Source organism: Hippoglossus hippoglossus, chromosome 20 (genome assembly GCF_009819705.1).
Source record: "Hippoglossus hippoglossus isolate fHipHip1 chromosome 20, fHipHip1.pri, whole genome shotgun sequence".
NCBI classification, from domain to species: domain Eukaryota; kingdom Metazoa; phylum Chordata; class Actinopteri; order Pleuronectiformes; family Pleuronectidae; genus Hippoglossus; species Hippoglossus hippoglossus.
This window is the reverse complement of record NC_047170.1, coordinates 4493669-4519384: the sequence shown is the minus strand read 5'-3', so window position 1 is coordinate 4519384 and position 25716 is coordinate 4493669. Positions and strand designations below refer to the sequence as shown.

Genomic DNA, 25716 nt, shown 5'->3' with positions numbered 1-25716 from the left:
AATTTAACAGGGGAAGTCAATGTAACCCAAGTGAAACATATGGTTACTATAACTGTACATGTAATTTAGAGAGATAGTGTGTGCTGCCCCCTAGAGGAGTGTGATACACTGTTGTACACGTTCAGTAAACAGTGTTGGGGGTAGTCTTTGCACTTCCCGGTTTGAGACCCCCGCATGAAAGCACCAAAACATGATGTAGCTGAATAATAACAAATAAATAACACCAGCGAGTAATTCAAAATCGTGATTATTCTATGTGTCAACGCTAATAAGCTGTTCGTTCATTTGAAACTCAACTGAGAATGAGAGGCAGACATCTTTTGCCATGTTATCAGTTAGCAGTTGGAACTGCAGTGAGCTAAAGCACTCATGCCTCTGCTAGCTTGTTGCTATAGTTACTGTGGAGAAAGACTACACTAAACTTGCTAGTTAAGTCAGATACTTCCCATAAAAAAACAAGTTAATGAGAATGTTTTCTAATGTTTTCAACTTAATTTGGTGCTTGTTGTATTATTTTAATGCTATAAAAAGATTGATGTTTTAGGTTGTTAGAGTTCATGTTAACGTGCAATATATTGACTGTGTTTAAAACAAATTCATTTGTCATGCTAAAATGCAAATACTGTGTCATTCATGTTGAGTCTGTCAATGTTAAAACACATAACGTTGTCATGATAACGGGAAATGATTCCATTGGAGTTGTAGAATGTCCTTAATAATCAGTTAAACTGTGTATTATAAGTTGTTTAAGACATTGAAAAATAAGTTAATGAGGATTCTTTGATGGCCCAGCCCGTGAGACTGTGGACGTGTCAGGGGTGTGGCCAACCGTGGGACAAGTCCACAGAAGACACCCGACCTGCTTGATTCATCTAGCAGAGAAGTGTACACTATTATATCTACCCAGGCAGAAAAACATTCAACATATTCACAAGGACAAATACTGAACTTTTGGAACTCACTCTCCTTAACTTGGAGGACGGAAGTTGGAGGTTACGCTCCAAAGGGACTCTTTTTGTTGTTTAATTAATTATTTTATTTTATTATGATTACCTTTTCAAAGAGCTCTATTTTAGTTTTCTACCCTTTTGTATAAAACTTACAGCGCTGGGCTGGTTAAGCTGTGGGTGTCAAGCAATAAAGCTGTCAGCTGTTCAACATCAAATAAACTCCTCTGGTGGATTGTTGAAGTCACACTGAACCTCTAAACCTAGGTAGATGTTAACATCTCAGTTATTCCCATCGCTTGAGACAAGAGCCGCTACACTAACTTTTACTAACCGCTTGTGCAAACATGCTATGAAGGGCCCAGTCATGAAATCACGTAAATTAAGGTCACGGAGGGTTTATTTGCTCGGGTTATACACAATATGTAAGTTTTCCTTCTCGCGCGAAGTGAACTTACGTTACCTCCCATGACCTCGTCTCTGTTATTGAAACCTGCGGGTCACAACAAACTTCTCTAGGGATGTGAAAATACATAAGCTCGTCATGAGCATCTCTTTAATCTGAATGCACCTCTTCCAGAGCCTCTGCTCTAGCTCAACATATCTGTGTTTCAGACTCCTGCTTGTTGTCTAGTATGGGCGTACCAAATGATTCAACAGGTAGGAGCACCACATTAATCATGATGTCCTGCTTTGTCGGGGTTGGTGGCAGGGACTCTTTAGGCAAGCCCTGTGCACGGCTCTGTTTCATCTCAGGCTGGAGTTCATGAATTACTCTGGCATCTGCTTTCGTTGTCCTCTAATCTCTGTGGCTCTACTGGTCATTTGCATTTGACTAATAATGGTTTTCAGGGGCCTGGCACCAACACTTATATTTTAGATTAAGTTAGACACAGCTGAGACATTGTGCAGATACTGGCAATTTTTGTGCTCAAATGATACAGGAGCTGAGGAACTGATTCTTGTATTAGTTAAAAAACTTTCCTGTGACACCCGAGTCTCCTACTCTAGTTCCAGGGATACAATAGAAGTAAAATCCATAAGAATAGTTGAATCCATAAATAAATGAATAGTAAAACCTTGATTACTCCAATAAACACACCACATCTTTTACAGTCAATTGACTTAATGTGTAAAATAAATGATCTGTAAACAGTATACGTCCTCTGTAGCTGTGGAGAAGATTTAGCCGGTGCGACATGACTAACCATGCCGTCATGGTTATCTCAACTTGGAGACTACAAATTCGAACACAAATTACGTGTGTGGAGTTTGAACAATGTGGTGTTTACAGGCAACATGTGTCTGATGAAAGATGCTATTGAATGGCATCATGGGAAGTGAGGGATCCAGTATTTTTAACACATACCAAGTGTCGTCCATGCTAAGGCCTCACAAGGGCTGTTCACACCAAGGAATGACACAGCTGAGGTTCATTGACACACATGCTAACGGAAGTCCGTCACAATATCTCAATATTAGGCCATTTATTACCCCTAGTATCGGAGAGCAAGCCTGTATGCTAGATATGACATTTATACACAACTAAAGTGCAACAAATATATTTTGTAGGAAGCATAATTGTGTCTGGATCTCGTTTTGTTGTAAACATAGTGAGGACATGTTGTTAATTTACATATTTGACAAATTGCAAATATCTTGAAACTGAACATATCAATAATATTATAAACATATTTGTTTATACCACCAAAATATCCTATGCTGCAGTTCAATATTAACTTGTAGGGACTCTAGCATTATGTTTAGACTCCTACAACTCTTGGTTAAGGTTTAACCAAAAACCACAATCCTCCCCCAACTTGTGCTTTTCCTTAAACCTAAACACAGACAGGACTGTGGACTTGAACCTCAGTCGCTGGTGTGACAGTCATGCACGTCTGACTGCCCACCATCTACCCCAAACACGACCCTGCAGCTAATAAAAGTGTGGTTTCATTCATTCAAAACAACAGAATTGTCCGTCATGGAGCTTGTTAGCTCAGTTGCTAGCTGCACAGTGAGTTAACACATTTGAATATATCTATCTCTCTCTGGCATTTTGTTCCCACGACTGCAAGTTGGGAAAACAGGACAATAGCTTTATTGACAACACTTATTTTTGCCAATAACTAGATAGATAGATGGATAGACAGACAGATTTGTGTCTATCTGCTCTCATCTGTTATCAAATCCGCTGATTGTTTTAATTTAACTGATATGAAGTGGGGCTATAAAATCCGAATTCCTCGGCTGCTTAGATTTTGACAAATCTTTTCTTTTAAATCTGTCTTTTTCTCTTTCCCAATGTTTGTGTAGTGTAATAATAAACCACTGAGTAACCTTTTTGATAAAGACCCAAATTCTAATATATCTCTATACTGATTTGTATAATATGGTCTATGAAACCGTAGTTCAACGTCATCCTACCTCTTCTATCCAAGCCAATTAAGTTTAAATGTCAGCGTCATTTTGGGATCATGTAGCCCCGTTCTTACATGTTTTATATACATGTGTCACTCACTCTAGCATTGTTTTATATCACGTGTACTGCAGTTAATTTTAATGTGGCTTTGGGTCTGGGCCGTCGGAGGGACAGATGTAGGGAAAGTTTTACTTTCTTGCACTCAAAACATTTGTTTTACTCCTTAAACTTCCAAATTAACTCGGATCCCTACAGAAAACACAACAGTAAGAGAGGTAATCAAAAGTTTTTTTTGATCTTTTGATAAATTAACTGATGTATAACACATCCTCAAAATGTAGGACTCGTGTGTCTGTTTTGAAGCAGTGAAAGTAAAAGCGAAAAGCAGACGTTCATTAAACATCATGGATCCAGCAGGGAACACTCTGTTTTTGGCCTTGAGGTACTTCATCATTCAATATGTATTAAAGGATCTGGCTAGGAAAGGTGGCCATTACTTGAAATCAGTGTTAGCTAAACGTCAACACCTTACGCCATTACAATCCAAATTATCTTTTAAAACCACAGTTTCAGCACCCATAATCTTCCCCCCCATTTAGGATGATGTTTTCACTCCAGGCCGGGACTTAATTTCGTCATGTAAACCAAGTTGGAATTATATACTGTGGCGCACAGACTACTTGTAAAGCCACAGACATATTTGTTTGATAGTTTCCCGGCTTTGGTGGAAAATGTGACAGAGGAGTAAATTTGCAGGTTGTTTAAAATGACCCAATTACAGTTTTCAGGGAGGTTTTAAACATCCAGGACGCTAATCAGGAAGCTGCAACGTGTGGCGCTCTGTACATGTCTTCTGAAAGGAATCAGGAGTCAAAACCAAGTGTCATTAGATGTCACTGGGATAGCTCCTTAAAATTACAGTGGGGAATAATTGCAACTTGGAACACCCGGTGCTCTTTTAAGCTTCCCAGCATAAGCATCCTCTGTTGTCTTTCTAAATATGGCTTTCCAAGAATACACAACTGGCTACGAAATAGGCACATGCTGCTTCACAGGGGAGGAGATTCCAGTTCAGTGTCCAGTGTACAAGGAGGCGATGGATACATCTGTCTAGTAATGTGCTTTCACTGTGAGCTGGACCCTCTGATTTCCTTGTATTGTCGATCCAAGTAGAATTAAGTCAAACAAAGCGTGCTTTTTGCTCACCTAGGCTTTGCCAAAACTACTCACTCATGTTAGAATAACAAAAAGGCATATTTGACTTGGTCATTAATAATGCCAGCACGGAAACTTCAGTGAAGTCTTTCAGTTATCCGTGTGTCATCGCCTCAACAGCTCTGGTTGTACTATCTTTGATTGTTGAGTCTCCAGGTATTTTTTTCTTTGTGAGCAGACAGTTGCAAAGCTCTGAAGTATTCGGGGAGTGCTTGGGCAACCTGACAGACAGCAGCGAGCTCGTCTGGAGCAGGAGGTTATTTATGTATCACACAGAGGGAAAGGACATTTATTAATGTCAGAATTAAATCAAGTAGAAAAGAGAAAGAAAGAAAAAAAATCATTGGAGTACCGAGGTCAAAGACGAGATTGTCACATAAAAGAGATACAACACCACACCAGAGCCGAAAAATGCACTTTTGAACGTGAGCCTAATTGACCACTTTAACAAATATTATTCTTAATTCTGTGAAGGAACTCAAGCTGACAGCATCCACTACACTTTTGCGCTTTGTGCTCGTGTCTCAAAGTGTGCAATCAGTCACAGATTTAAATAGGATGTTCTATAATGCCTTGCTGATGATTTGTTGATTTGGTGAATATTCCCCTCAGTTGCATGTCTTCCCCTCAGGTCCAGAGTTGTGATAGCTTGATGAAAAGATTCTGATGAAAACTCGGGGATAATATAATTTTTGGTGCGGTGCCATACGCAGCTCTCAGGTTGGTTCAGGATCCAGTGGGGGAAACCTGGCTGGACTTATGGCTCACAGCTGTGCGGCTGGGAGTGCGTGCCAATTCATCACTGTCTGCCGTGTGACGATCTTGGCATTTTTGAGCATCACTACCAGACATTATCCTTTGTCTGCAAAAGAATATAACTGCCTGTTGGCTATCAGCATCCTCTCCTTTCTAGTTTGGTGTAACCGCGAGACGAATATGCGCAGACAGGCTGTAGGTCACGCAAAAAAAACTTTCTGTGAACACAAAGCTGAAAGGTACAGTGAACTACCACGTGTCACATTACAAGGAAAGCTGTGGAATGTAAAAGACAGTAAATCAGTGTGAAAAGAAAATCAGTGCAAACATGTTGTTGCTTAAAAAAGATGCACTTACCTTTTGGAGGCTAATCAGTGTGATTCTTTTTTTTAAGTCGTACCTTCCAAGTTTCATCAAATCAGTAGTGGTGTCTAAAATTTCACAATTTCCTCAATTTCAAGGTCAGGCACAGAAAAAAAGCTCAGATCTGTTAATGCGGTTGACAAGCATATCCTAAACCCTGGGCCCCCTCCCTCTTCCACCTTACACTGACTACAACAGACAACAGATCCGGTCAGTGGACGCTTTCATTAGATGTTGAGTGCCGCAGCAGTTCGGGATGAGCCAGGATGACTAATCTAACATAAATCCTGCCCAGAGCCTCCACCAATCTTCCTCTTATATTCATGGGATAACAATGTCAGTGTTTTTAAAGACAAATACTGACTGGCAATTCTCACAGATGTCTGTGGCTGCATTAAATATTTCTTTGTGAAATAGAAACTTGGTAGAACTTTGGGGAAGTTGGGAGTGGTGGGTACTGACGCTGTTCCCTGGATCACTGACCATTTGATTTAACAGAGATACCGAAAGGAGCCAAAAGGTTCATGGTAGAATAAGTTTGAACAGTTTTTTTTAAATGTTTATTTGCAACATTGCCTCCTAATGGTCTGCAACCCGTTCTCTTTCGTTCTTTCATGGAACACTTTGCCCTTTAACAGTGCAGGCTGAATGAAGCCCTACGGTGCAACACAGCTCCGATTCACTTTTCTGCTTCCTCAATGTACATCTATAGGGAGATGGTTTCCTATTTCACGGCCATCAGCAGAGATTTGCTGGTCAAAGCTTGTAATATATAATTTTTTTTATATTTGATTTGAACTAAGAGTGATTTAAGTTAAATAGTTTTTGAACTATATTAATGTGACATGTCATACTTTGAGTACATTTTAGAGCCTGTGCTTTTATACTTTACCTTGAGTAAAGAGGTTGAATCAATACATTTACAAAAATGACCCAAGTAAAAGTCAATGTATTGATTCAACCTCTTTACTCAAGTTAAAGTATTAAAAGACGTTTTGACACAAGTATCTGTACTTCTACTTGAGTAAAGAATGTGAGTACTTTTGCCACATAGGCCATAAATCATAGACTGACTAAAGCTACCACGATTTCACTTCTTGCCCGTGCTGCCATCTATGCGGCATTAAGCACATTTATTTTGTGGAGAAATAATTACGACGGAAAAAATTCGACACAGCAAACGTTCTTGCGACCGCACGTATAAATGAGCCATCCTGGAGGTGCAACCTGATTGGGCTGCAGGTACCGTCACATGCCAGTAGTGACGAGGACACTAGTGGAACACAAAACTAGAGAAGAGTCAGTCAGGAAGGATAAGGAGAGAGCAGTCGTGCTTCCTAAATGCACAGATTGATATCCCTGAAGTTTAACTGACTTGGTGTAATACTGTGACGATCAAGCGTTCCCTTGATGTTTTTGACCGGTATATATGACACTGCAAGAAAATGTTTTGTCATAAAAATGTCCTGTTACATAACCAGAAGTGTGACACAGTCCTAAAGTGTGGCCATTCAGGACAGACGTAAAACTTTATGCATCTATACATGTTTCATACGCGCACTGAGACTTAAAAAGCCCAATACTTGTAATTAACATATATTACTAAAAGCCACAGCTGTCATGACCAATGAAGGTATTATTAATCTTCCTGAGACCTTTATGGAGACGTTAGTCCTGCAGCCTTGAAATGTGACCCAGACGCTGTGGTATTTACCCACTCATTTCTCTGTTTATTTATTGTCATGCCAGCTTGTTATTTACTCTTTATGGAAGGGGATGTCAGGATTCATTAGTGCCGTGAAAACTCTCCTAAAAATGTCCTTGAAAAGAAAGTCCACTGAGAAATACATGTGCATCACAGGACAGCACTTTAAGTAGCGAGAGAGTATAGAAATCTGAGATGTTGTGAGGAGTGGAACCACGGATGCAGAGAGGCAGGCCGCTGAGCAAACAGCGAGTGAGAGCAACACGCGTGGCTCGATCCAGCAGAGCTGCTGGTGTGAGCATGCTGTAATGATATAAAAGCTAATTTACAGACTGAGAACAGAGGAAGTGTTCTCGCCCTGGTCCCTCGGCTTCCAGAGAGCACTGCTCCGTGTTTGGACGGAGCTCTGAGAGGCCGTTGTGTACACGCATGTTTTTAATGGCAGCAGCGCAAGCAAACCACGCTGCTGCCACTGCTGTGCAACAGTTTGTCATTTTATATTAAAACTGGCCCTTAGACACTGAAGGGGACGAAAAGCCACTTCTAATATTTGGAAAGGACTTTTACTGTTCATTAGTTACTTTTATGAAATATTGCTGCAGGACGCCTGGGGAGATGTGGGATCTTTAAAAAGACTTCAAAAGGTTGGTTCCAACAACTGTGCTAGTATCACAACACACAGCTCACGCTCTGAGGGACGGCCTGACCGTAAAAATAAGCGATATATATTTATTACACCATCCACCCAAAATGTGGACAGACTAAGGTCACGTCTGCAGGAAGGATATTTCCACACGTCAGTCTTGTGTAATATGTAATAAAGTCTTCAAGTGTGGTTGCATCCATCAACCCAATCTATGGGAAATGTCTGCCTCAGTCTGGACAGGGTGAAGGTCAGGCCAATGGTGAGACATACCAGTTGACATGCAGGGGTGTGGCAGATGCCGGGGGCCCACATGTACCTCAAAACAGGGGCAACAACATCAGGGATATCCCCACACTATTTCAATCCCCTCCATGAAGAAATGAGAAGCATGGGATCTTGAATGGTAAACAGAAAGGCCAGAGCCGGACGTAATTGCTGCCTCTGCCGAGGCGTGGAGGCAGAACCTCTAATTTCCTGTGAATAATGTCCCTGTGTCAGACGGCAAGCCAAAGAAAGTGGCAGTTTCTTTTCTCAGAGGGTTTGCGGCTCAACTAATACACTCAACTGTGGCTTTATGACCAATGGGCCCGAGGGCCAGGCTCCTGAAACCGACTTACTACTTCCTCTCGGCCCCTGCTCTGGGCTGTGCAAGGTTCAACATTTGGCACGGAGAGGAGAGTGAACCACTTTTTCTTTACTATTTTGACAGGGTTCCCAAGTTTTTGTTGTGTTCCCATTTCTGTAGGCATACAAGAAAGTGCTGTCTGAATTCAAATCTTAGCGTTTGTTTGAGCCACAGATCAACAGTTCATGGCTGTACAGGAGATGCGCCACTAAAGGCAAGGAAGAAGAAACCTGTCAGTAAGGAAACATGGATGTAAACATCGCAAGTATTTAAAACTGCTTTTGTAAATGCTTTATTAGGAAGCCAGGCGGAGAAGGAGCCACACTCACTGTTTCCCCTCTGCTTTTAGTCTTCATGTTAAGCTAAGCTAACCACATCCTGACTCCAGCTCTCTACTTAACACACAGGCATGAGATTGATACAATCTTCCTACCGAAATGTTGGAAAGAAAACAAATTATCTCGTCCCCAAGAAGTTTAACTATTTCTTTAAGTTGTGAAAGTCGAACCAGAAGCCAAAATGAAGAGAAATTAGAGAGTCAAATATAAAAGTATAAAAAAGGAAAGTCTATAAGCAGCCGCACAAGAAGAAAACAATATGTTTCCTTCTTTATTTGTTCAACTGAGTAAATGTTTTTCCTTTTTAACATTTATTCAGAATCAGTTTTGACATTGGGCATGCTGCAGAGGCCATAAAGAGTGCTGCTTGGAATTAAGGAGCCATTAATCATAGTGAATTTATTTGCTCTGAATAGTTTGGAGACAGTGGCTTCCTTCAGCTCCCCGTTCGTTTTTTTTGGAGGAAGTTGCTTCTCCGGAGTAATAAGTTCACCCGCATACTCTCCTCCTCTGTCCGTGCTCCTCTAGTGACCCCCGCGTGCAGCTGGTAGTGTTTAAACTTCAAAGAGTGACGAAGATTTTCGACCACATATTTTCAGTGTTTTGCTAATTTTTGATTTTAGCACGTGGCCAATAGTAATGATGAAAGTCCCATGAGATCTTGTGGCAGCGTCTGTGGTTAGTGCTGAGCATCCAAGCTAACTGGGACCAGGACAGTGGGATCAGAAGCAGATAGGCCGACAGACATGCAGAGGGGCGGCGGTGGAGGCTTTTACTGAAATGTGCTGTGCAACAGGCTGTCAACCCTGACATGGCCTGTTTATCATAAACAAGAACACAAGACAAAGGGATCAGACGATCCCAGATCAGCAGCAGAGGGCTGCGTTCACTTACGACTGCTGTGTCTGAATCTGTAAAGAAAAAGACAGGATCCTCATCGGGGGAATATCATTTCAAAACTGTTTTATAGTTGGTGTTGACTAAAAGCCATACGAGTGTTTGGCTCCCCAGATATTTCCAACTGGACAAATAAATACATTTTTGTTTTTACTGACAAAAATAATGAGCTTGTTTGACAAAGTAAAGTTTTTATTATTTATCATAAATACCCCTACAAAATGTGAAACCACTGTGAACAAACTGGGAGTAATGTGTAAAATCGCAATTAAAATTCATTCTTGTACATATCTGTGATGGAGACAGACACTGTTGTATTCCAAATAGCTTCTTATGACACCAGAGTGTGTTCATAATATCATGTGACATTTAAACAGATTTGTGCAGATGCTCTGTGTTCCACGCTGGTGCGAACAGTAGGTTATTCTATTTTTCTAGATGGTGTGTTTTCTGAGTTTGGACGTGTTACAACTACCGATTTTTCAAACTGTATAAGAAGAGGTTGAGCAACCTAAACAGATGTGGGTCTTGTTTAGATATTGTGGTCACGTGTGGATTACTTAAGGAATGTTCCTGCAGAGAACGCAGCTTCACGCTGTCTCACACCGATCAACGTATGGGGCATTTGGCAAAAGAACAAACGGGAGAAAGACGCATTTATTTTTATCAACACGGTTTCTAAGTTAAGGAAAGGGAGCGAGAAGAAGGCTTCCTACAATGTTTGGACGAACCCTTGATGAGGTAATTGATGTAAATTAGGAGCTCAGGATGAAAACGGAAGCAAGGGGGCAAATAAATACACACTCATCAATCAAGACAAAACATTTTTATTTGAAACCTCAGACATATTTTGATACAGCAGGTTTGAAACGCTTGCGGTTCTGCACTTTTCTCATACATTTTATTTGAAACACATTCAGTGAGAGTAGAGCAAGATGGATGCTGATGTAAATATTGGGCTGTCACAGGCTGCCCCTTTGTACTGGTAGGGGACTGTACAAAAAATGTTTTTTGGGAGGGGGCAGAAAAGTGAGGAGCCTCCCTAGTGTCAGGTGGGAGAAAATAAAGTATACTGTGTCCACGCATTGCAAAACTCTGCCCACGGTTTTGTAATCTGTGCCCACAGATTTGTACACTGAGCGTCAAAGTCCTTCTCCAGGGAGGCCGGAGCATCCGCCTGGTAAATCCAGTTTTAGATTTGATATTCTAGTTTATTATTGATATAGATTTAATATTATATAGATTTGATATTGTATTGTATTCTGCAACAGACGTTTCAGTTTTCATTGTGTGCGGTCGAATTTAGCTCACTTAGCGTTTTTAGTGAGCTCACTCAAACCCAACAGTTTTAGTTTGAGGCTAGCAGGGAAGCAGCTTAGCTTTCTTTTAGCCTAGACTTCTATTTAATCTTATGGTGCGAATGCTTCACAACAAAGTGTCAGACCATTTTGCGTTTCCAATTGTTTTGGTGGGTTCCATGCACATGCATCATGCCTCAGTAAACACGCCATACAGTGTTCAAAACATGTTGAAATTCTTTAACATGTTGAAATTCTTTAAATTGGGCTAGTCTGTCATAGCCCCCATTTCATCCATATACTATCGACCACATAAACCATGTGAAGTCACTGAGGCTCCATCCCATTTCTCCCCTTCTCCCTACCCCTACCCCTTGTTTTCGAGGGTTATCTTGCCCCTTGATATGGATTTACAAGGGGTAGTGGTTGAAATCTTCCAATGCGAACTGGGACAGCCCTTCAAGAAGCCGTTAGGTCATAAGGAATCAGTAGTCGTCACGGGAACCCGACACATCGTCAGTAGTCGTCAATGAAAGCAGACGAGACAAAAAGTTTTGCCTGGGATGTCATTGTTATAAAATTGTTGATCTTAAATAAACCAATGCTATTATTTGCAGTTACTAAAGAGACAAACCTATAATATCCAAATAACATCTGTGCTAATACAGGTGAATCAAATTACCAGGTAAATGCTCAGGACATGTTTTCCTGCTTTCCCTCCATACTATGATAATAATGATATAGCACAATGACATTTGCCATTCATCCCATTGAAATTGAAAAGCTTGGATGCATAAATTGTGCATAAATCAGCAATAACGATGTAACATTAGCATGCTAGCTACCGAGACATCGGCAGGTGTAACGGTAGCGATTTCTTTTAGGGTTGTTGTGAAAAATATGACCATAATACATTCAAACAATATTAAACTAAGATATTACAATTATAGTAATTTTTAAATCCTTATTAATGGAGAAAATACTACATTTGTGTCTGTGCGAACGCACAAAACGGAGGGGTAGGGCTAAGGGGTAGGAGCGTAGAAATGGAACTGAGCCTTAGTCTACACTTGCATGTGCACATACATGCATAGAATTGAACATAGCCATATTTATAACAAATTTGTCATGATCACCTGTTTTGTGAAAAGATTTGTCAATTAGCTATAAACATGCATGTATATATATGTATGTATAAACATGCATGTAATACATGTATAACATGCATGTTTATAGCAAACAAAACAAACATAAGCCCTAGCTTTGCTTTTCATGACAACATAATTTAGAACAGGACTTCAGAACGGTCTCTGGATGGAGGAATGGTTGGATTTCCTAGAGTTCCACGATGTCAAACGTCTTGTGACTGTGAGGAAAACCTTACTCGAAGTGGCTCATAGAGACATAGTGCAGGATCCTGCCTGTATAGCTCATTGAAGCAGTGTGCTCAAAGGGCTGAATTTGCCACCAGGAGGTCTGAATGAAGTGCTGGCCAGTCTCACTCCTTCACCCAGGAAGGTTATAGCCATGCTACAATATTAGACCCACAGCAAGAGAGAAAATCTGACTGTTATGTTTCTGGTATGTCAAATAACCTTAATCAATTACAGTGATATCAAAGAATTCACTACAGTTCCGAATTAACTTCTTGGGGAAATCAGCAACGAACTAAAGATAGTACATTACAGAGAGAGAGTACATTTACAAGAAGACCCCAGTCCCACACTTGAAGCTGCGTGCTGGAAGTCCCAAACAACTATGGGTCATAGCCGGAGTCTGGGGAAGAATTCAGCAATGTCCTTGAGTGTTTAGCTGAGGTAACATAAGGTCACCGTGATCAGTAGTATAGTATAAAATATTCAATCAATCAATCAGTCAAACTTTATTTATATAGCACCTTTGAAACAAATCAATTGCAGTTCAAAGTGCTTTACAAGCGATTGACAAAATGTTAAGAGAAAGGATCGAGCTCAGAGACCGATGCACTCATGCATTGAAAAAGATGAAGTAAATGATAAAACGAGTAGAAAAGTAGAGAATAGTAAAAAATACAAATAATAATTGATAACAAATAAAATTGAAATTTTAAAAAGCGAGAACATTATAAAGCATGACATGAAAGCCAGACTGAAAGGGTGTTAAAATCATTACGAAAATGAACAGGCAACCAGTGTAGGGACAGAGAGCGATATCGTCCTTATCATCCACCCACTTTACCTTTCCCTTTAAGTTCCGGGACTATCTGTATAGTTTGACGACTCAGTACCACCCCCACCTAGTTTTCGGCCAGGAAAAACCCTGGGATGCAGGAAATTTGCAACATTTGGTATGTTTACGATTATTTTGGCGAATGCTGATTCCGCTCCTAATGTGTGGAATTGAGTTGAGCTGTTGAAATGTTTTTCTAAGTCAGGGGGAGGGCCCAAAAGCAAATATTAATAACCCTGGGGTGGGGGGGGGTGCACTATTTTAACAAGTCAAACATAAAGCTCAGAGCCTCTTCCCACAACTTTTTGCAGTCCCAACTGAAAATTTCTTGGGTGCTGTGATCTTCCCTGCCAGAGCCTGAAGTCGGATGTTGCGCACACAGCCAGCAGCTGCATCCTGGAGTTTCTCGTCATCAGAGCCCATGATGAGGATGAGGGGCTGCGGGAGAAACAGACAAAGGTCACAGTCGGCAGGAGGAACAGATTCCAACTAAATTATTATTTTCCAACAGTGGACAAACACAACTTTGGGAAAAACATCCAGCGCCTGAATGAGTAGGCTACTGTACAGCCGCGTCAGCTTCAGCCACTGCACGCCACCACTGGTGATGGCTGCAAAGATATACAGTGGCTGTGCGGTGACAGTTTCAAGCTGCGCAGTCACGTGCCCCCTCTGTGTGCGCGCATGTGTGTGTGTCCTACTTCCCAACCATGCCTCAGCAAAGGGGTTACAGCTGCGAGCACACATGCTTCTGTAAGTTTGTTCAGATGAAAGGCATGCAGGGCGAGCTCAACATTAAAAACCTGAGCATGAACCACACCACTCGACAGCCTTTCCGCTGCTCCAAAGGTCAGATTGTATCCGTCTATTAGTGGCTTGTGTAATGGATCTCGTTAGATCTTATTGCAGAACAGGGCCTTTTGCTTTCCAGAAATCTCAAGCTCTGGAAGTTTATTTTTTGGTTACATAAAATTGAACATTAAAAAAAGATTTTCTATCGTTCAAAGAGCCGCGAATTATGTAAAACCGAGCGAAAAAAGGGAACACGCTGGATAAATGGAATTACTGCTGAGTGGCATGTGTTTTTATAAAGTGAGCTTTTTTCCCCCCCCTGTTTTATCTGCAGCAAAATCACTACGTTATGTTTGTGGGCGGTTTAAGGGGCTGAATCAAAATAAAACTAAATGCAAGCATAAATACCCTGGTGCAAGGGACGAATCTAAATTTGTTCAATGTGTGCCGTGTGGTAAAATCACAATGGTGCGCCACTGAGGTTTCCCAAGCCACACTTTCAATTATTTAGGGTAGTCTTGTTTACATCCATAATGAAGCAACAGCAACATCACATCCTTCAGCTAAGCACATAAGGGCTCCCCGCTCCTACACATAATGAAGCCTTGATAAATACAGTTACCGCCGAGACGTCTGAGGCACTTTTAAGCCCCCGTATGTGTATAAGGGCCTTGTTCCCCGCTGAATGAGAGGGGATTTTGAGAAAGATCTCCTTAATGATGAGCATGCTGCAGCAGGCTTACATGTGGTGTTGGAACACCATCTGGATGGTTTCCCTGGTTTCACTGCAGCAATGCCACATCTCTGTTGATCCTGCTGAGCAACCCAAATGACAATATCTACACCGTCGCCGTCAAAAGGATTCAGTGACTAAGCCTCTTCAAAACTTACATCCATCTGCTAATTTAGATTTAGTTTACGGCAGCAGATTGACTCCGACAACTTCTTGTGATTCTCCATTTTCTAAACGTCTGTCCTGTCTCATTATTCAAAACTGTCATCCTGCTCAGCACAGGCCCCACATATCAACATAGGAAGTGATGAGATTCCTTTGTCTGTTTCACACAAATGAAATGTCACTGTCGATAAGATTCGACATCATCCACATTTCCCCAGCGTCTGTCCAGCTGATCAGCACTCAAAGCAAACCCGAGTCTGCCTCTGTCTCAGGTTATCACTGCGATCGTAATGCATGTCTGCGCTGAGGTTGACCCCGACCCCTCTCCGTGTTACATGCAAACTTAAAACGTCGCCCTGCACATTTGTGTGGTTAGCAAACAGCCGGGGAGAGGACATTCCCAGGGTTTTCAGCACAAAGATAAACAGTGAAAGGAAAACAGATGAAAGACGAGGTGAGCCGGCTTGTGCATGGGCACGGAATCTCTGTGAAGCTACACTATAAGTCCAGTCAAAAACTGAGAAAATAATATCCTTCCTGCTGATTACAATCACATCATTTTGTGGGGGAAAAGGCACGCAGCAGTGCAAGATGTTAGCTCCTCTCAATGCACCAGTGTGGAGGAGGCTATATGAAGCGTGCGCCCTCAGGTTTTATATGGTTTTTAAATAGCATCCAAAACACCTCCAAAAGCAAACTCACATCCACAGGCTGCAGGATACATGCAGCTCGCTAGACAAGTCTCTTTTGTGAAAAGAGAGGATGCCTGAGAAGTGCCAGAGGCAGCATTTTTGCCAACCTCATAGCATGTTATTCAGACGTCGCCAAATAAGGTCTCCCGAAGCGCACAGCTAGGCTAAGATAAGCGTGTCTTTCTATGCTAGCTTTTTTTCAAGGCTGCTCTTTCCCTCCCAGCTGGGAGCTCGAAGAATATAATACGCCGCTTGTTGGATATTCCCTGACTGTGGTAACATGAACACTTGCCCCACGATTGAAAACTGGATCGTGAGTTTTTGAGGTTTCTGCACTTCAGAGAGCTCCAGAGAGTACTGACCTCCAAGAAGGGAGACGGGGAGCAAGCCCCCCTCCCTCCCCAGCCAATGGGGGAGAGGGAGGAAGAGCGGGCGTGGAGTCTGGGAGGGCTGCACATTATTGTTGCATGTGTACACCCACACACACACACACACACACGCACACATGCACACACATCTTATTGCACATGGAGGTGTCATGGTGTTAAGTGCGCTCTGTTGGACCGCTTCTGCTCGCAGGAGTTCAAGCTGAAATTCCCCAGTGCCGGGTCTGACAGCCTTTATGGCTCCACCACCCCGTCCCCCCCCCCCCCCAATCCCAGAGTTCCCATGTTCAAGACTTCACTGTGGAGGCAAACAGCACAAACAGACAGCAGTGTTTAGCTGGGCCGAGGGGAAGTTGGCGAGGGAAGTCAAGGTAAACAACATTCCCTGCAGCCTCCAGTGAGCGAGAGACTTGCTGCTTTTTCTGTGTCTCTTAAGAGGAAGAGGAAAAGAAGGGAAGGCAGTTCAGTCTGAACCCTGAGCCTGTTCGACCTGAGGAATATGGCTCGGTATTTCTGGTCAGGGCGCGAGGGAGAGAGGCTTAAGTTAAGGGCTCTAAAACATTACAGTCCAGGGATCTCAATAACACGTTAGTTATAGCGGAACAACGCACAACGGCTGTATCATCTGCTCACCACACACAACATGAGGTCATGTTACGCACAAACCTTCAGATTTAAACCTATGATGTTCTGCTTGGTTTTTATTCCCTCCCTTTACGTTTTGTGTAATTCATGCCCCCCGCGGTGTCGCTGCACTTTCGCTGCTGCAATCTGAGCGTTTAAGAGAGAAAGACATTAAAACAAACACCGATCGTGCTGCAGCAGACGTGTGCTCGTGGCAACAAAGGCAGCAAACATTTTTTTCTCTTTGAGATTAGTTAAAGCCCAAAATACATACCAGGGCCTGGCAAAAGCCACGCTCTGGAATACCCTCAGTTGAAAATTACCAATAATTACCATTCGTATTTTGCAATTTTCATCAATTTACTTCACAAAGCTTTTCTTATGAAAGAGCCTCTTAAATACAAATAGCTGGCGGAAAGCTGTCTACAAGGATTTATGGTTTCAGCAAACAATCCCCAGTCCTTTGGAAGCAATGTAAAGCACAATGGGAAGGAATGTTGATTTTGTACGTGACACAAAATGAAGCACATCCGTATAAAACTGCGAGAGTGAACGTCAAATTAAATGGCCGGGACGATTAATCTCTAAGCTTAAAAATTCTCTTATCCCCGGTATGCATTTCCTGTTAGAGCGAGCAAGTGAGTCCCTTTTCTTGAACAAGGCCTGATATGATCCAAAACATTCCACAGAAGGCTTTATCCAAAAACATGAACTTAAACTGTTTTTTTTAATAGGTTTTTGAAAGTAGACATAAAAATAAAACAAATATTGGTCCTTTTCAATTCCTGATGCACGGGACTGGGTCAGACACCATTATGTGGGCTAAAGCAACTTTAGAGTAAGAGAGACCCTTGCTCATTCGTAATCATATACTACATGTGGCCGAGCATGTTTTGAGAGTTTCTCAACGGCACCTCAAAAAAACTCTTTGAAATATGGTTGTAATAATACAAGGAGCGGTCCAAAACTTTGCAGAGGGTCATAAATAAGACACAGGGCCCGGTATCAATACTCGATAAATGTCCAACCCATTCAGAACTATTGGACATTGTTCTAACACATTCTCCCCACCAGCTGCTTGTATATCATGTAGCTGAGCACTGTAGTGCACACAAATTGGTGGAGAAAAGGCAGCTCCCACACTGTAATGCTTCCTCCGGGGTCAGGCAGGTAAGTATATCAGCCTCCCTGTCCAGACTGACTGAGACTCAGACCAGACTGAACAATGAGGCTGCCTGTGTTGTTTCCATGTCTGAGATTACGAACAAATGCAACGCTGGTGCAGTTACGTGGCCTTTGGTGATTAAGCTCTTTAAAAGTCTAAAAATACATTATGGAGTAGTGTTGCAACCCTTAACTGGTACATTAATAAGGGCAAACACAGACAGATTAAAAAGGGTGGTATGTCTTGCATTTGCACGCACGCACGCACACACACACACACACACACACACACACACACACTAAGAAACACTAAGAGTTGTCAAGTTTTTTGGTTCTAACTACAAAAAGTAGAAGTAGTACAATTATCTAAATGACTTCTGCAAATTGGACATAACTCTTTCATAACTCTTTTGGAACACCCAATGTTCAGTCCAGCTATAGCAAGTGTTGAACCACATTCACTGTAGCAAGAGATCAAGCTAAAGTATGCCATTTTACGAACATGGGAAAAAAATATCTGGCTGCAATAGCATAACCACTTCATAATTTATACTGCAGTTGTTATTTAGAGGGAAAAAAACATTTAAAGTCACAGTGGCCGCAAAAAGATTTCTCATGAGAAAATCTCTCTATGTGAAACATGATTGAATTAAGGAGTGATAGCAATGTTTTCCCAAAATTCTGAAATATGGGTACAGGACCATCTGTGACAAGACATCAATTACAGCCCAATCTGAACATAACATCTCTTCATCACTGTCAGAGACAAACATAAACAGTCTCTTGAGCGGAGCGTGGAAACAGCGCGAGAGGCGAAAAAAAACGTGCAGCAAAACGAGACTTGTTTCTCTTTGGAAGAGTGCTGCACAACCGACACGATAAAGAAAGCTGGCGGATGTAGAAGAGAAAAAACTTGACCAGCTCTTACCCTGCTCCCTAGCCTGAGCCATATCGTTGTTGCATTCTACCCTGATGTCCAGGAACAGCCCTTAGCAACAGTTACCCCCAGTTACAGCCCTTTGACTTGTGCTGTGATGGCATCTAGGGTCTACCGGAGAAAAGGCACTTTGCACACACTGAGCTGTTTGCTTTTCTGAATTCCCATGACAGCTAGAAAGTGGAGTCATGTTTCCGCCACCGAATAAAACCCACTTTGTTTCTGCTCCATCGGTCAAAGGCTCTGAATACAGTCACAGCTTTTCAAAGTTAATTACTCAGAGCTTTTCACACATCACTAAAACAGCAGCAGTGGGAGGCCGAAGCACATTCTCCTCAATGTGTTTATGCCAGATTTAGTCTCAAAGCAACAAATAACTAGATAAATAAGTAATGGTGTTAATCATCTACAGAGAAAAAGATGTGAGGATTCAGAAATCCAGCTACAATAGTTCTGCAACTCACCTTGACCACTCCCTTCTCATTCATGGTGATACAGTTATTGGGGTCTTTGGACAGCTGATACAAGGCCATGGTTGTGTGATAGTGGACTGTGCTGTCGTGGGATTTGAGGTAGTCTACCAAGGGGGCCACGACACCAGCTTCACCGAAGGATGCCTTGTTGCCGTCCCACATACAGCAGTGGCCGATGGCCTCGGCGAGGTGCAGACAGAGTCTGTCATCAGTCTGTGGAGAAGAGAACAAGATGCTATTGGTCCTTTGTGAATAGTCGCAGTCTTTACAATGCAGAGAACAACAAGCTCTGCAAGAGAGTCTTGGCAATATCTACAAATGTTCTTCTCATTAGTTGGATTTATTCTCCATTGAGTAGGAAAACACCAACTAAAATCCACTGTAAAGACAGTTATTTGTACATTTACAATCACTGCAGTGTTCTTGAATAGTAAAACCTTGTTGTTTGTCTCCAGCGGTGAGCAGTACTTACTGTGTTAGTCAACTTGGCCAGCAGCGGGACAACGTCGTGATCAGTGAGGACTGCCAGATTCTCCTTGTTTTTGGCTATTTTGGAGATGGCGGCGCAAATGCTTGCCAGGACTTCGTTGTTTGTTGACTTCAGCAAATTAACAATCAGTTCCAATCCACCGACAAGAGAGCGCACAATTTCCCCTGCATCCTATAGTGAAAGAGTTTGTTATTAGTTGGTTCTCTAAAATGAACAAGAAGGGAGTTAATGGATGGGGAAAGAGGGGAGGCAAGCAGGGACATTTAAGCAAGGCAGACAAAACAAAGAATACTACATAAGGACAAACAAAGTATTTTCGTCAGTTCAGGCATCACAATCATGGTCCCATCAGTGCAAACCAAACTGGAAGGACTATCTTTGTCTGTGCTTTCAAAATAAAAACACCCTCTTCTACGGTACTTCTGTGTTTTGCATGAGCAAGCAATAAATCTGACACTGTTGTAAACCTCTCCTCTCACCCTAGAATGTCAAAATGAAGACGAAACATAGAATTTAGAGCTCAGAAGTAACATTTAAACCTTTCGCCTTGGGCTAACACAGTGTAGACTCAATACTTCATGGTTTGAATTCACGGCACCAGCTGGTACCACAGGCCTCTGAGCCACTTATGGGGCAATGCGTACCAAACCAAGAGGCTGGTAGGGAGTGCTGAGGAACCCACAGCGGAAGAGCGGGCAGAGACACTGGCACATCAGGCCGCTGTTTAAAATCACAACTCACCGTATTGCTGGCCACAGAAGAACAGATCAAGGTGGCGGAGTCTGTAATGTTCAGTGCTTTGAAAATAGAACCGAATTTTTCCCAAAAAGCTTACAATTATGGATCCCTGGATGCAAATCACAAAGCATGCTTAATTTGAGTCCATTTCAAATCTACGTGTCCGGAACTGATGTATGTCACAGAACCATCGAGTACAGTAATCACAGAATTCATTATGTGCACTGTATAGTAATTCATCAAATTCAGCAGTTAGCTGATTTATAGTTGGAGTATTCAATTTGGGTAGATGGGTGATGTACTGCTGTGTTCTCCTCTCTAATACAGAGCTCACAGCTAAGATCAGGTCAGGGTGCGTTGCAAGGAGCCTGTGATGCTCTGCCAGAGGATGAGCAACGTGTGCAGTGCAAGGCAGGGAGGGCTGTGCCGGGGCCAGGAGCTGACCCCCCGACACACAGGAAGCCCTTCCTCAGGAATACTGATGATGCCTGGCCGGGAGTCCCTGCGACAGAGGAAGCTCTCTCAAGCCACCAGCTGCGATAGACTAGCCAGATCTCTTTCATGGCCTGGACGGGCCCCCACATCTGAAAACTGCAGCATTATGAGGCTGCACACGGAAAGGCCTTTCTCACTATTCTCTCTCTCCCCCGTCCTCTTGCCCAGGATGAAATGAAATAGAAAACACATTATCTGCTGTGCGTGATTTCAGGCTGAGGGGAGCAAGCCAAGCTCAGAATGGTAGAAGCATGCCCTGACCCTTTCTCTGGAGCAATCAGGCTTCTGTGACATACATGGCTGCTATGTATAGGAAAAATAAATCAAGCATCTCACTGTGCCTCTGCATCCAGGTGAATTAATGATACACCCCATTACTTGCGCCTATACTTCCTTGATTGGAGAACAAAGATAATTGAATGATTCACTACTAAGTCTACGTGTATGGTACTGAGTGAGTTTAGGTTGTGGACCTGTGGGCATAGGGCACAGTGTCTGTCTGTGGAGAGGCAGCCTCACGGTATGGAGCATCCACCAGATGCATATATACCACCGCTCTTTCATAAATCCACTATGGAACTGCTAACTCAAAGCACATGGGTTTTTTTATCTAAATAACGACTGCACCCAAGCAGCTGTATCAGGTTCCTCAACTCGATGGGTAAAGAGCACTATTTAGCTCTTGTCTTTGCCCCAAGTCTCCGAAAAAAAATCACCCAAAGAGCATGTTCATGAATTTCCCACAAAATTGGTGTGCTGACGTCCAGACAAACATTGTCAAACTTTGTTAGAGCTCAATAGTGGGTCCGCAGTCCCCCCTGCTCCCTCCATGTGGTTGCCATGCATCACTTTTGCTACACTTCTGGGCCAGAGAAATTCCAGCCAGCAAAAGGGCTTCACCCCCAAGACACCTGCCCGGGCTCAATATATGTTTAAACTTAACCAGATTGTCCCACTGACAAGCTGTTTACCTTAATCACAGCGATAATCTAATAGAACAACATTACGTGTGTGGTTGGAAGCCATACAAGTGCCGAGGAGATCAAAGAGCTGCCGATGTGTAACTGAAATTAGAGTTGGTTGACAACAGAGCTTCGATTAAAAGGCTAAAGGTCTGTGATGATGGCATACCCAAGCTCAAATCTTTTTTAAAAGAGCCCTCCACTGAGTTAGAATTGCACCTATAATAATGTCAGACGCAGAATGGACATTTAAAAAAAATATATGTTTTTCCACATATCCTTCTCCACTGTCAAAGCCTCATAATGTAACTCGATTGCCAACAGTTCGGTGGGTGAGCGAATTTAGCCTCGAGCTTTAAGCAGCGGGCTACGGAGCAATTCTGCCAACTGTGTATCAAAATATTTGAGTTGATGAGGTAAGCAGAATTCAAAGGTATGTTGTGAATTCTTTTGGAAGCCATTTGTGCACTGTTTTCAATAGAGAGTTGGGTTTACAGAAACCACCAGCTACCCTGTGCTCTATGCATGGATCGTATGCCTCCGTAACTATTAGCACGTTGAGGGAAGATTTTCAGCTGGGAAATCAGAAGCCATGTCACAGGATATTACTCAGTCTCCCTGCGTTCTTCCCAATTCACCAATCCCTGTGTGCCAAGGAGTCCTCTCTGCTTCGTATTAGCCCAAGGTTCATGTAAGCCTCCGCTGATACAGCTCTACCCCTGCTAACTTCCAAGCAGCAGCAGCGGCGGCAGCATATGAGCTTGTTTAGTGAGTGTGGGATAACCCTTCACTCTGAAACAGCACAAACTCTGCAGAAGTCTTTGATTTACAGGCAACATATGTGCACATTGTGTGCTTCACGTGTGCAGACATAGACATGAAGAAGAGGACAAATCTGTTATCGACGAAGGAAAAAGATATTGTGCCTCACTGTACTGTACCTTGGCATTCTCAATGCATGGACAAAGGGCCCACGCAGCGCTGGCCTGAACATCTGTACTGGAGTTTTTCAGTAAGGACCACACAAAGCGGACCCCGTCAAGCTGGCTAATGACTCTGCAGAGATGGAGAAACAGTGTGAGAGAGAAAGGGATTAACCAACAGAGGATAAGCAAAACAAAAAAAGTTTTTTTAGGATAAGAGCTAAATTAAATCAATTAAGACTGATTCATGCTTGAAACTTCTGTGCACAACTAAGAACACCGAGCTCCTGCTGCATCAAGCCTTCACACAACTACAGCCAAGCAGGATCAAAGCGTCGATCGATTTCAGCATTGGCTTTCATCACAAACTCGCCTTCGGTCCTGCTCATTTCCTCTCCAGGCCCAGAACCCACCCACTGTCTGCTTGCTAGGATCACTCTCCATGGAAAGCTTGGCTATGCTATGGACGGAGGTTAACTCGCTCAAACCTGTGTATAGTGCTTCATACATGCATCTATAAATAGATTGTGAGACAACCTTACACTTTATGTTGGTGGCTTGTTTTTCAAGCCGAGCCAAAAAGAGGACCTCTTTCCAAATCAAACAGAGCCAGAGACAGGCCGCTCTGTATTTCATAGGGTTTGAGCGAAGTTTACTTAAGCATGAGCTATATTTCTTGTCATATACATGACTGTAGTCTGGGGTCTGGGAACCCGAAGAATTACGCCACAGTGCACCCGTTGTCTGGTATAAATAACATGTAACGTGTTCCCCATGTGTGCTTCCACCAACAAGGCCGACATTGAATGCTGTCATAATTACTTAAACACTCCCTAATCACAGTATCTCCGTGACTGGCAACGAGCGAACACTCATCAGGGACGTCCCCTTCACCATCTGTCTTCCGTTTGCACATAAATCAGTCTAGAGGGATCATAACATCAGATCCAGTCGGCGGGGCCCCTTAAATCCGGACCGAAAACAAAAGTGAAGCGTCATATCATCCGCCAAAACAGCTCTGTCTTAGCATGAAGCAGGTATGAAACAGATTAGCAATGAAGCGGCATCTGACAGTGATGGATTAGAGGAGGGGACCACAAACCCTGGAGGCATTAAACGACGTGTGTTCACTCTTGTAGCTACACGGGATTTACTGGAGGAAGCGCTACGTCATTAAGCACACACTGCGTACTGGTTGAGAATTTAATGGAAAGCCTGAAAGTGATCGATGCTTTTTTTGGGCTTTGACTGGTCACGGACGGCCTGAGTCACAATTATGATGAGAGAATGATTGCAGTGATCACCAGAAGTTTTGGATGGTAAAAATAAAGTGAAATTAACACTAGCTGACTGTGTGGTATCATGCATACGTCTTCATAATATTTGTTAGCTCGCCGTACACTCTCTAATCTCTGGGGATCTCCAGAGAAACTGCTACAGCCATGCTGGGTCGGAGCACGGAATAATCAAATGTGAGCTTTGTTGATTGCTCAGCTCATGACTGTACACACACATTCCCCATAATAAGCCATCACCACAAAACATACAAAAATCTGCCATCGAAATAAGACCTCTCTGTTTACAGCCACGTGTTAAGCCTGAAAGTTTACAAGGTCTGGCCTAAATATATATATGCCGTGAGAAAATATGGAGAACATGATGAACCTATGCAAAACACGTCTCCTCTTGTGTGAAGTTTACCACAGTTGGTGGCTTTCATTTGACATGCTTCACTTTTTAATGAACCCTTGGTTTTCGCCTCCCAACAAATGTAACAGGCTCGTATTATAGCATTAACAGCTAACGAACAATGTGCGTTCAGACATGAGGTTGTATTTGTGTCCAGTGCTAATTAAGAAGGGTCTTGTATTTCATAACAGCCTTGTAAAACCAATAGGCGCAGATGAAAGACAATGCTGTGCAGTATTGAGGGTGAGGTTAAATGAGCACAGAACAAAGACTTTGCTGGACTGTGGTTCGCGGTGGTTTCCCAGCAATGTAGTCTTGGACAGGGCGGGGCCTTAGGTATGTTCGTCTGACCAGCTCAAGTCTTGACAGTGACCGCAGAGCTATAGTAAAACACTGGGAATTAAACCACAACCGTATTTAACACAGCAGGTACAATAAACAAAGCTTTTAAAATCTGTCATTAGGCTGGGGATGAAGGAGAAGCCTACCTGCGTAATAACAAATTAAATGTCTTCAAGCATTAGCCCGTGACAGGTTAATGATACAGGAGTTGTGTGTGTGTGTGTGTCATTCCCTTGTCAAAACATATGACATCAATACATGTCCGAAAATATATGTTTGAAGCTAATGCAGTAATGTCAGTGAGCACGCCACTGATCACATTTTAGGAGACACCTCACACAGGGCTGTTTGCCTTGTGTAAACTGTACTGCAAATTTCAATAAAGACCATGTTAGCTTGTTGGACACACTGGAAGAGACAGAGACTTACGTCATGTTATCCCGGTCTATGGCACAAGCACCAACTGTCTTTGTCACATTCACGAGCAGCGCCTGCGCACATGACACAAATAGAATGTACAGGGGTAAATCACACAAATAACATGTACACGGGTAAATCACACAAATAACATGTATATGAGCAAATGACAAAAATAGAATGTGCATGTGCAAATGACAAAAATAGAATGTGCATGGGGAAATGACACAAATAACATGTACATGAGCAAATGACAAAAATAGAATGTGCATGT

At 42.5% G+C, this 25716-nt stretch overlaps 1 protein-coding gene across 4 annotated transcripts in view; it reads right to left on the bottom strand.

Annotated features, from left to right (window-relative positions):
* Positions 1 to 13156: 13156 nt before the first annotated feature.
* armc4 (armadillo repeat containing 4) overlaps positions 13157 to 25716 on the bottom strand; it is a 34262-nt gene continuing 21702 nt past the window's right edge. For 3 of the 4 annotated variants that reach the window (XM_034572838.1, XM_034572837.1, XM_034572839.1), the window contains exons 18-22: positions 25455 to 25516; positions 23013 to 23127; positions 19859 to 20047; positions 19378 to 19599; positions 13157 to 13858 (exon numbers count right to left, since the gene is read on the bottom strand). In XM_034572838.1, the coding sequence (XP_034428729.1) occupies positions 13703 to 13858; positions 19378 to 19599; positions 19859 to 20047; positions 23013 to 23127; positions 25455 to 25516 (744 nt within the window). In that variant the 3' untranslated portion in view covers positions 13157 to 13702. Of the gene's footprint in view, positions 13859 to 19377; positions 19600 to 19858; positions 20168 to 23012; positions 23128 to 25454; positions 25517 to 25716 lie in introns of those variants that run through there. The other variant, XM_034572840.1, reaches the window with a different exon arrangement.